This window comes from Nomascus leucogenys, chromosome X (assembly GCF_006542625.1).
Source record: "Nomascus leucogenys isolate Asia chromosome X, Asia_NLE_v1, whole genome shotgun sequence".
NCBI lineage: Eukaryota > Metazoa > Chordata > Mammalia > Primates > Hylobatidae > Nomascus > Nomascus leucogenys.
Genome location: NC_044406.1, coordinates 60,066,377 through 60,078,768, shown reverse-complemented (window position 1 = coordinate 60,078,768; position 12,392 = coordinate 60,066,377). Strand labels below are relative to the sequence as shown.

At 39.4% G+C, this 12,392-nt stretch overlaps 1 protein-coding gene across 1 annotated transcript in view; it reads left to right on the top strand.

Moving 5' to 3' along the window:
- The window catches only part of OPHN1 (oligophrenin 1), a 385,933-nt gene that overhangs the window by 235,000 nt on the left and 138,541 nt on the right, over positions 1–12,392 (top strand). Inside the window, exons 13-15 of the mRNA XM_003272664.4 lie at positions 1,416–1,449; positions 1,962–2,024; positions 2,927–3,001. Of these exons, the coding sequence (XP_003272712.1) occupies positions 1,416–1,449; positions 1,962–2,024; positions 2,927–3,001 (172 nt within the window). The remainder of the gene's footprint in view (positions 1–1,415; positions 1,450–1,961; positions 2,025–2,926; positions 3,002–12,392) is intronic.

The following is a 12,392-nucleotide window of genomic DNA, read 5'->3' as shown; positions in this document are numbered from 1 at the left end:
TTTTCAAAAATCAAAGGATGCAGATGGCTTTCTGTGGAGAATGATGTGAGCACATGGGCCCACTGAATGTAGATCCATACCAACTTGATCATGGCAGATTTTTCCACAAATCCCTTGTTTAGAAAAGTAGCAGCAAAGGCTGGCTGGCACAGAAATATCTCCCACTGAAATATCTGTGGACACATACACACATATGCAGAACTTATTTTAAGGAGAGGCTGTTCAAACAGACTCTTAACAGATGGCATATGGAGGGCTCATTTCCTGCAGCCTCACATTACTAATGTTGTTGCTCCTTTACTAAACACACCAGTTCACTAGTCTTACAAATCTCATCCATGCCTTTGCCTAAACTGTCAAAGAAGATCAGGGCTTGAAGAAATGTCTGCTCCAACCCTGATCACTTTACTGATAAAAATTTTGAGATCTGGAGAATGGAAAGGGCATGCCCAAAATTTCCTAAGAGGTAGAGGTAGAGCCAGGACTAGACTTCAAGAGTCAACAATCTTCTTTCTGGTCTCTCACATAGCTATCACAGCGCATACTCCAAGACAACACAGACAAATCTTGGTGTATTCATGGATCTCTTTCAGATGGACATTTGCCTTTCCACAGAGAAGTATTCATCAACCAGTCTTTGAGGGTGGGAGATTGGTGTTAGGAACATTTAAATTTTATGATGCCCATTAGACAGGTACATAGCCATGAGGAAAACACTTTCCTGGTCTCTTGCTTTATCATAAAAATGCTCCAGGTGTTACGTAAGTAAATATCTAAGATGGATTGGCTACAACTGTAGCTATGGTGAACTGTGTGAAATTCAGTGTAATTTTCAGGGATTGTTCAAGTATTTTTTCTTTCTTTCTTTCTTTCTTTCTTTCTTCCTTTCTTCTTCCTTTCTTCCCTTTCTTTCCTTTCTTTCTTTCTTTTTTTTTTTTTTTTTTTTTTGACAGAGTCTCACTCTGTTGCCCAGGTTGGAATGCAGTGGTGTGATCTCAGCTCACTGCAGCCTCCACCTCCTGGGTTCAAGAGATTCTCCTGACTCAGCCTCCCAAACAGCTGGGATTACAGGTACATGCCACCATGCCTGGCTAATTTTTGGATTTTTGTAGAGACGGGGTTTCACGATGTTTACCAGGCTGGTCTTAAACTCCTGACCTCAAGTGATCTGCCCGCCTTGGCCTCCCAAATTGCTGGGATTACAGGCATGAGCCACCACGCCTGGCCTGTTCAAGTATTTTCTAGCAATCTTGGCAAAACGGTTGTGTTTAGCCCACTTGACTATCTTTTTAACATCCTGGAGTTTCTAATCATTTTTAATGCCTATCTGGGGAAAGATATTTAATATTATGTTCTCTGTTTTTCTATATCGATTGACAATAGCCATGGATCTTTCTGTTTATCTTCTTTTGTAGATCTACCACAGCCCTATAACAAAACAGCAAGAAAGTGAGTCACTCAAGTTTTTGGTCTGCTAGCATTATAAACTGCCAACTGTCCTATTCATAGTAAATACCATCATTAATGATGTGTACTACTAATGCAAGTCTGAATATGGATGCCTTTGTGTGAAATCAAATTCAGCCATATATTTTTTAAATGTGTCTGGTAATTGAACTAAGGTAGACACTTTGTGTTAGCTTACATCGTGGGTAGAGAAACATATCCTTCCTGTTCTGGAAGCATGATAGAAATTGTATTTTTTGGCTAACATTTCACATATGACTTTGCTCATGCTGAAAGTAGGCAATGCAAAGGGCTAAATATAAGTATTTTGTGTTATAAGAGTTAAAATGTTAAACCTCCCCTGAAAAAATGAATCTTTCCATTTAAGGGTGACTGGAAATGAGCAACCAAAAACCCTTAGCTCTCTCAATGCAGTCCCTTTGCATGGTCATTAAATGTTTAATAGGTGACACCTGTTGCAGCAGGCTCTAACTCTTTTCCTTTGTTTGAAACAGTGGAGCTAAATGAAGTGGGCTTCAAGTTTGTCAGGAAGTGCATCAATATTATTGAGACCAAAGGTAAGATCTGAACCATAGTCTTGGCATTGTCTGAATCTGGTCACTCTGATTTTATCCTGGGCAATTTCTCTGAAGTAGCATTTTAGGAATGAAGACTGTTTATAAAGCTTGTGTAGTAGGTGCAAGCTAGAAAATTTCAGAAAATTCTAAACTAGTGGTATGCAAGCATATTTGGATAATTCGTGGATTCCTGCTTTTAAAGAGCTTGTAAGTTTATAAAGTATTCTCAAATAATACCTGGCACTCCTTAAGCAGTGTCATGATGGTTCTATCCTAAATGATAAAGAGTTCAATTTCTGCCACAATACATACTGGTATAAAAATTGATGGGGGCAGAGCCAAACTCAGGGAGATGATGTGGAATCAGCATTCTTCCTGGTTTCCGATACTCCCTGGTTTCCTTCTGGGGATATTTAGACTGTGGGCAAGTGTAGTATGTGAATCAAGCCTCTTTGTCCTTTGAAATGTTTTTTTAGTCTTTCTTGGTGCAGGAAATGGCCTTTTTTTTCACAGCTGCCTTACTCCAGCCCTCTCCTGATTTATATCACTGCTTAGAAGCAACTTGAGTGTTGATCCTTCCTCCTTTTTCAATTAAATGAACTTCTTTCTAAGATGGCAGCACCATTCTCAGCTTTCTGCTGCTGCCCAAACTAAGCATATGCTTCTATTTACTATAGAGTTTGTTTTCTTCTCTTCAGATTAATGAGGACTTGGTACACTCCAAATGAAAGGATGGATAATTTGGAGAGATACTTTAGGACTATTCCCCTGTTACAGGGAAGGCTGGAGAACTTGGAGTATGTAGTGTGACCCCTTCCTATCTGAATTGACTCTAGTGTACCAGGGGGAGATGACAACTCTAGCTATACAAGTGAAATTAACCTGATTTTTTCCTCCACTAGGGATCAAGACAGAAGGGTTGTACCGCACTGTGGGCAGCAATATTCAGGTTCAGAAGCTGCTGAATGCCTTTTTTGGTAACAATTTTACTTTGATAATTCTTATTGGGAGTACTTTATGTGTTACAAAGAAATGTGACTGAAAGAGAAAGGAGACACTGCTAAAATGTGGTAGAATAGTTGAAAAAAGTATTTTCTAAAGTAAAACATACACATACTTGCCCACCCTGGGCAGAGTCAATCATACCTTGAAAATGGCTGTTATCTCTCCTTCCTCATATTCCATTCACTGCAGAAACCCTCAGCAATCCAACTTCTTCCCCTACATCTCAGCTGGAACTGCGTGGCCAGGCTTAGTCGGTATCTTCTTACCAAATCCAGTGAATACTTTTGAGTTTCTGTCTTACTTGATCTCCTCATTGACCACTTTCTCTTTTTTGAAACTTTCTCCTTACATGACTTCATGACTTCCATAACACATCAGCACTCTTCTGATTCTTCTCACATCTTTTTTTTTTTTTTTTTTTTTTTTTGAGACAGGGTCTAGCTCTGTCGCCTAGGCTGGAGTGCAGTGGCATCATGGCTCACTGCGGCCTCAACCTGAGCCTCCTGAGTAGCTGGGACTATAGGCGTGTGTCACTACACCAGGCTGATTTTTAATTTTTTTTGTAGTGATGGGGTCTCACTATATTGCCTAGGTTGGTCTTGAACTTCTGGCCTTCAATCATCCTCTTGCCCTTGCCTCCTAAAATGCTGGTATTACAGGCATGAGCCACAATGCCTGACCTCTTCTAACATCTTATAGGATTCCTTTTCAATAACTTGCTGAACCTTTGTCTTTCTGTTTTTTACAGCTTGACTGAGTGTTTTCTACAGTTCTATCTGTGTTCTTGGTTTACTTCTTTTTTAAAATATGTTTTTCTATTGATTGATTTTTTTTATTCTGGTTATGGCTCACATTTTTGTTTCTTAAAAAAACATTTCTTGTAATCTTTATTAGTTGCTGGATATTGTGGCTTACTGAATGTCTTGATTTTGTTGATTTCTTTTAAAGAGGACTGAATTTTGTTTTGTGGGCAGTTATTTGTGGATCAATTTGATTTACTTGAGTCTTCTTTTTAAGCTTTGTTGGGCCAGATATAAAGTATCCACCCCCAGGTAAGGTTGTTGAGCTCTTTTTCTACATAGCTCACTCTTCTCTGGTACTGTGCTTTGCTAATTATAGCTGCTTCAGCCTTCCTAAACTTTGATCCTTATCTCTTCAGCTGAGCAAGACTTCCATGCTCAGCTTGAGTTCCCACTCCATCTGCTGCAATCTAAAAAGTGCTTTTAAGAAGCAAGCTGTGGAGAAGGTAGCAGTTATCTTGTTTGTATCCCTCTTCTCAGAGTCATAGTCCTGTGTTGTCCATTGCTCAATAACTACATGCAGGAGTTTCCTATATACTGTCCAGTTTTCTAGTTGTTACAGCAGGAAGGCAAGTCTGATACCAGTTAGTCCACCATGGCTGGCAGTGGTATTGTCTCTTTATGCTTTTTACTAGCACCTCTATGCTGACAACTCACAAAATCTCTGTTCCAGACATCATCTGATGAGTTCTAAATGCAAATATTCACTTGTCCACTGCACCTGTGCTTCTCAGTCATATTAAGGTCATGGCACATATCAGAATGATCATCTTTATATAGCATGCTCAGGTAAGTGGACATCACTGAGGCTAGAAGCCCTAAAGGCTGAGGGAATCAATATTGGAGTCTCTGCACAAGCTGTCTCTATGTAGATGGTTCACAGGTATCTACCTGCATTTCTCTCCCTGCAAACCTACCCTTCTTCCTTTCATGGGTGGCAGTGAAGCATCTTGTAAGCTGAGTTTTCACAGTGTCAGAGAACAAATTGAGTGTGGAAAACTGCAGTTTGGATAAAGTACATACTTTTTGCTCCTTACTGTGATGCATAGCTAATCTCTCACAAGCCTGCAGGTCTGACAACCAACCCTACTCACATTTGAGGATGTTACAGCACTCAGTCATAGCAGGTGTGGTTTTTGAATTCCAGATTATGTCATTAGTACCTCAGCATCTGTTTTCATTAATCACCTTACATTCTTGACCTTTAAAATTTTGGATTGCTTATTCCTGGTCAATTGGCAACCCATCTCATTAGCTAAGGACAGTTTTTCATATGTAAGTCAGCTGACAGCATGGTCCAGCATATTGAATCTCTGAAAAATTATTGAACTCAGATATTTATTCAGATAACTATTGAAAATTCTGTTTCCAGTATCACTACATTCTTATATCTGTTGTATAATAAGCTAAAAAATGCCATGCCAGGCATCCCACTGATTCTCTTATGGGCTTTAATAGGACTGAAGTGGCTCCTTCAAATCACACATGGCAGTACGATTTGATTCAAGTATTAAGGAAAGTGGTAGAGTTGGTGTATTTCATTTATTCAAAACCATCCTCCAAATATTAACTCTCATAGGAATGTCTAAAATATAGACCAGGAAGTTCTAGATATAAATATTGACAGATACAATATAAAACTGTTAACTTCCTTATTTGTATATGAAAGTGGCAACCCCGATCCTTGCCCCAAATGTATGAAACTCCAGATGTGGTGATGATCCTCATTCATTTTATTCATTGAGCAAATATTTGTGTGCCTACCGAAGCATCAAGCATTGTGTTTAGGGCAGTGGATTGAAAAGTGAACATATTCCCTGTGTTTTCCACTTTTGTGGGGCTTACGTTCTACTGGGAAACTGTCTCTCAGTTACCTTTCAATGTCTAGTTATGTGGGGAGACCTTCCTTCTAAGTTTCTTTCATGTGATGTCCTCTGGCATGTCTCACTGGGATCCTCAAAGCTGTCTTGCTTCTTTTCACCCTTTCCTGATCTAGTCTCATACCACTAGGGGCTTGTTGCCTTGGCTGCATGTGGACCCATCATGATTTATCCTGGAGAGTGAACATCCATTGCCTTTTGGTTATGTACCATCTCTCCCTCTTTTTTTTTTCTTATGTCTCATGCTCTGTGCTATTCAAAAGGATACTTCTTGTTATTTGTTTTAACCTAAACAACCCTATGACATCTCCTATAACTTGTAACTGTGGGCTTTCTTCTATTGTTTACTACACAAAAGTTTGTCTTTTTGGGAAATAAAATATAACACAGAGTATAAAGTCAAAGCCAACACATTCATAATCAATAGTTATTTTCAATCACGCTGTTGGTTGGTTGGTCACATTCCTTGCCTACACCAGATTTTTGTATGATGCTTTATGTTAATAGGTTTTATGTGAGGATTAGAATCTTCACTGGTGCTGGATCCATTGTAAGCCAGCTTGGCACAGAGAAGCCAATCTGATTATCTCAGGGACAACTTGGAACCTCGTGTAAGAGTTCTGTTTCAGAAGGGGAACATCACACACCCGGGCCTGTTGTGGGGTGGGGGAGGGGGGAGGGATAGCATTAGGAGATATACCTAATGTAAATGATGAGTTAATGGGTGCAGCACACCAACATGGCACATGTATACATATGTAACAAACCTGCATGTTGTGCACATGTACCCTAGAACTTAAAGTATAAAAAATATATATATAATAATAAAAAAAAACTTTAAATCATGAAAAAGAGTTCTGTTTCTCTTTCCTTTATCAAGCTATAACTATCTTATTAATGAAAATGCCCCCCATTGTCATTTTAGTCTTAATAATCATGTTGTGCTCCAGAGACTCTTAAGTATTTCACAATGGAGCAGATGGGTGAGATGGCTCATGGACAACAATGAGACTGGTTGTATCAGCAGGGGCTCTTGATAGAGTTGAGCCTGGTTGGCAGCCATAAACACCCTTACCATGCCAGAGGCCTATGGATCTAAACAGAAGAGGACCTGCTGTAGCGAGTGAAGTAACAAGTCACTTGTAAGATGTTATTTATGTTATTTTCATTTCCTGTTTAGATATTTAAATTTCTCATTTCATCATTATGGCATTAGAATAAGATACGTGGACTTCTCAGAAACTAAGTGGAATACCTAATATATATAGGCAGATAATAGAGTAGGAATATGCATATAGTCATTTTTCCATTTTCATAATTAATGTGAATTATTCAGCATCTGGAGACTTAACTTTAGCATTAAATTCACATATATTTGGGCAAATAGATAATAAATACATTAATCAGAAATACTTTCAAGTTATGTGACCTCTTTGTTTGAATGAGAAATTCAGAGTCCCCTAGCAAATAAAACAAAAACATACCACACTCCACTTCAGCAGTTGCAGAACTTGAACTCTACGTGTTAATCTTTAAAGCAACTGTGTATGTTAACCGTTTTTCTGATACTGTCGTATTATGTGATCTTTAGCTTTCCATACATATCAAGATACTTTATTCATAAAGCCAGATCCTTGTATATGTGTGTATATGTATACATGTATGTCATAAATAAATTTTATATAGGTTCAATACATTAGTCATTACTATACTTACTACTTTAAATACATTGATTATTCTCAAGTCATGCTTGCTTTGAAATAGTACCACTAGAGTTTGAAGTAATTTATCAATGGATATTTACTGTTACCTTTTCCAAATTATTTCCCATTTGCATTTGACTATGAAACTGAGTTCAAAAACTTTTAGAAATAAAGTTTGTGATATGAATATTTGTTCCTTTTCTATTACTTTCTCAATATCTGAATAATTGATAGCAAATTCATCTTTGGTTCTCACCTGACGTAATGCCATTTCCTAGCATTCTTGTAAGTATGTAAACAGTAGGACAGGAATTTTTCTCTTAAAGGTATTTTAACTTAGCAAAAATAATTTCAGTTGTTGACATATGAGTCTAGCAATGCTGTTATCCCACCTGCTTCCTGCTGCAGAGTTTCTGACTTAGGGAGAGTCTTTCAGCTATGTCACCATAAATGAGGATCCAGGGGATTGTTTGTATTAGTTTCCTAGTGCTGCTGTAATAAATTATCACAAATTTAATGGCTTAAAACAATACAAATTTGGCCGGGCACGGTGGCTCATGCCTGTAATCCCCGCACTTTGGGAGGCCGAGGCGGGCGGATCACGAGGTCAGGAGATCGAGACCATCCTGGCTAACATGGTGAAACCCCATCTCTACTAAAAATACAAAAAATTAGCCGGGTGTAGTGGTGGGCGCCTGTAGTCCAGCTACTCTGGAGGCTGAGGCAGGAGAATAGCGTGAACCCGGGAGGTGGAGCTTGCAGTGAGCTGAGATCGCGCCACTGCACTCCAGCCTGGGCGACAGAGCGAGACTCCACCTCAAACAAACAAACAAACAAACAAAAAACCAATACGAATTTATTCTCTTATAGTTCTGGAGGTCAGAAGCCTAAAATCATTCTTCTGGAGCTAAAATCAAGGTGTCAGCAAGGCTACTTTTTTTTTTTTGGAGAAGACAGTCTGTTCCCTTTTCAGCTTCTAGAACTTTCCTTGTCTCATGGTCCACTTTAACAACACCAGGCAGCGTCCCTCTCATGCTGCCATCATTCTGGTTCTTTCTCTTCTGCCTTCCTCTTCTGCTTTAAAGGACCCTTGTGATTACATTCATTCCACCCAGATCATCAGAATAATCTTCCTATCTCAAGGTCATCTGATTAGTGACCTTAAACCTATCTGTAACCTTAATTCTCTATTGGCATGTGACTTAACATATTCCCAGGTTCCTGGTATTAGGATGTGGACACCTTTGGGAACCAGAAATCTGCCTACTACATACACTATTCCATTCAGAGTTTTAGGACACTGCCTCTGATGCTGTTAAGTGGACCCCGAGGTCATTCTTGATTCTTCCTTTTTGGAATCCGTGGTAAGACCTTTAGGTAGTGGTTATCTTATTGACCTATGACTCACTGTGACGTTCTCACTTACTTCCTCAAAAGGAGCAGAAATAAATTCCTTTCATTGGCTATGACATCTGTTAGGGAGTGAATGTTTGTACTTCTCCCCCATTTATATGTTGAAAGTGACTCCCCAGTATTGGTATTGGTATTGGAAGTGGGGCCTTTGTGGAGTAATTTGGGTTGAATAAGATCATAAGGATAGGGCCTTTATGAATGGGATAAATACCCTTATAAGAAGATGCCAGAGGGCTAGCTTACTCTCTTTACACCATATGAAGATGTAACCTGGAAAAGGGCCCTCATCAGAACCCAACCATGCTGGCACCCTTATCTTAGACTTTCAGCTTCTAGAACTGTGACAAATAAATTTCTGTTGTTTATAAGCCACTCAGTCTCTGGTAATTTGTTATAGTAGCCTGAAATGACTAAGATATCATGTTTTCCAAGATGTCTCAGCTCTTTGCCAGCCAGAGTATCATTTACACTTTTCTCTGGAGAAACTTGTTCTGTACTCAGTCTGTTCACTTTTTTTCCTATGGCACTTCTTTTTGCCACTAGCTTTTTTTTTTTTTTTTAACCGTAATATTGTCAAACATGCTGTATCCCAGAGCCAGTTTCAGGTGATCTGCCTGAAATGGACTGTGGACCCAGAGCAACCAATTTACCCTCTTGATTTCTGTTGGTAATACTAGGATCCCCAGAGCCCCCATTTTGAGCCAGGTTAGGCAGATGAACTATGCCCTGAGCATCTCTTATGTCCTGCAGTGTTCATTCTTTTCATTCATTCAACATAATATTCTTGAGTACCTCCTAAGTACCAGATACTGTATCAAGTGGTAGGGATGGAACAGTGAAGAATGGGGACAGAAATCACTGGCGTCCTGCAACTTAGCGTCTAGCAGCAGCTATAGTTCATAGATACAGTCATACATTTTTCTCCCAAAATAAACTCTGGAATATCCCAGATTCGGGATTCTGTTGATCCTCACTGGCAGCATAAGGACATGAAGCAGTATAGGAAACTGGAAAAGAGAAACCATAGTCTTCCCCTTGGAAAAAAGCAGCCTATTTCTTAAACCAAGATCTTTCACCATCTTAATGTAAAGCACATAAGGAGAATATATTAACTTTGGGAGACTGTAACTGTTTTCCTTTTCCTGATGTGTAATGTATACCTTATTTCATCTGCTTGAACTCCATTGGCTTTCAATTTTTTCCAGGTCTTATTGTTTATCTTCTGCCTTGCCTCATGATCCCCTTTCTCCTTTTCTTTAGCCTTGTCTTACAGCTCTCTCTCTCTCATTCATTGATTCACACAACATTTATTCAATGCATAAGCTAGTGTTTAGGGCTACTGCTTACCTCCCTTTCTCTTTTTTCTCTTATTCTTCACATATCTCCTTTGCCTCCTATTCTGACATGCTTATACTATGACTAGCAACCCGCTTTCATAAAATCTTTTCCATGAGCATACATTGGAACCCTTCTAGATACATGTAGCCAGACAAGGTGATCATAAATGAAAGACTAGTCTTCCCTATATCAAATGTAGCTGTCATCTGGGAAAACCGCATTTACAAAATTCCCAGGTAGGTAGTACATGCTCTGGCATTTCTCTGTCCATGTTTCTTCACTAGACGCCTGGATCTCTAAGAATCTGGTATTCAGCACAGTGGCTGACACATGGGAAATATTTGTGGAATTAATGAATACTTTTCGTGATGCATGTCTCTTCGTAGAGAATGTTTGTTTTTCTCAAAAACATGAACCATTCCATACATGGTTGTATTTTGTTATGCTACTGCACAGAGTTTCTGTCGTATGTAGTTTCACAAAATATAGCTTTTGTTAATCTCTGCAGATAGTATTAGGACCACCAAGTTACCTGAACTGACATGTAATTAATATTTGCAAATAATGATAATAAGCAGCAAATCAGTAGGATTTTCCCATGGGAAGCCATATTTCTCAAAGATTTCTACATCCTAGTCAGAGGTGATTCTTCATTTAAACTGTGTAGATGATAATGGGCAAAGGGAAATTGTAGCTTCTTTTCTCTGTTGCAGGGCATGTTTTATTTCTTCTTCTTGTTGCCTTCATCTTTTCCTCAGTGCTTCCTTTGTTGACCAGATGATCACATCCAGCTTTAAAACCGTTCATGGGCATGGTGGCTCAAGCCAGTAATCCCAGCACTTTGGGAGACTGAGACGGGCGGATCACTTGAGGTCAGGAGTTCAAGACCAGCCTGGCCAACATGGTGAAATCCCATCTCTACTAAAAATACAAAATTAGCCAGGCATGGTGGTGGACACCTGTAATCCCAGCTACTCTGGAGGCTGAGGCAGGAGAATCGCTTGAACCTGGGAGGCGGAGGTTGCAGTGAGCCGAGATCATGCCATTGCACTCCAGCCTGGGCAACAAGAGTGCGACTCTCTCAAAACAAAACAAAACAAAACAAAAACATTTGTACCTGAATACAGTGTTGCTCCATCTTCCCACCCCTTCCTTTTTTTTTTTTTTTTTGAGACAGAGTCTCGCTCTGTCACCCAGGCCGGAGTGCAGTGACATGATCTTGGCTCACCACAGCCTCTGCCTGCTGGGTTCAAGCGATTCTCCTGCCTCAGCCTCCCAAGTAGCTGGGATTACAAGCACGTGCCACCACACCTGGCTAATTTTTGTATTTTCAGTAGAGACAGGGTTTCACCATGTTGGCCAGGCTGGTCTCGAACTCTTTACCTCAGGTGATCTGCCAGCCTCGGCCTCCCAGAGTGCTGGGATTACAGGCGTGAGCCACAGCGCCCGGCCCCATTCCTCTTTTTGACTCATTGCCTTTTATTTTTTTATTTTTTGTTATTATTATACTTTAAGTTTTAGGGTACATGTGCACAACGTGCAGGTTTGTTACATATGTATCCATGTGCCATGTTGGTGTGCTGCACCCATTAACTCGTCATTTAGCATTAGGTATATCTCCTAATGCTATCCCTCCCCCATCTGACTCATTGCTTTTTAAAGCATGCTGTGGTCTCCCTCTAGTGGAGAAATTGCCATTTCAGAAAGAAAAAAATTCACAGTCTAGAGTCAGGTTATATTTGTTATGCCTTTATATTTGAACACCTTGTAAATTGCTGCTTATCAGTCAACTTTCCGTTTAGGTGTTGTAGAGTAAAAAACAATTTTTCTTCAACTCTCGCAAGTTCTTAGTCAGAACATACCCTTGTAACAAAAGACAAGATTAGTAAGAGAAAACAAGCTTATTAATATGTATATTTCATACATACATGGGGGATACCCAGGAAATGACTAATTCTCAAAGAGGTAGCTTTAAATTTCAGGTTATAGATCACCTTCAACAAAGAATAGTAATTTTTTAATTGTATTTTTTTTAAAGATGTGACAAGACAAAGTAAAAGGACTTTGACTCTCTAGTGGCAGCAGCATCTGGGAAGCCAAATAAATGAGAGATGGCAGCTAGTTAGTAAGGCTTGTTTATATAAATTCCTCTGCTACCATCTCCAGGCCAATAAGTGTCTAAAGTTGTCTTTAGTGGTTAATCTTTTTAACCTTTGTTCTTCCTGGTAG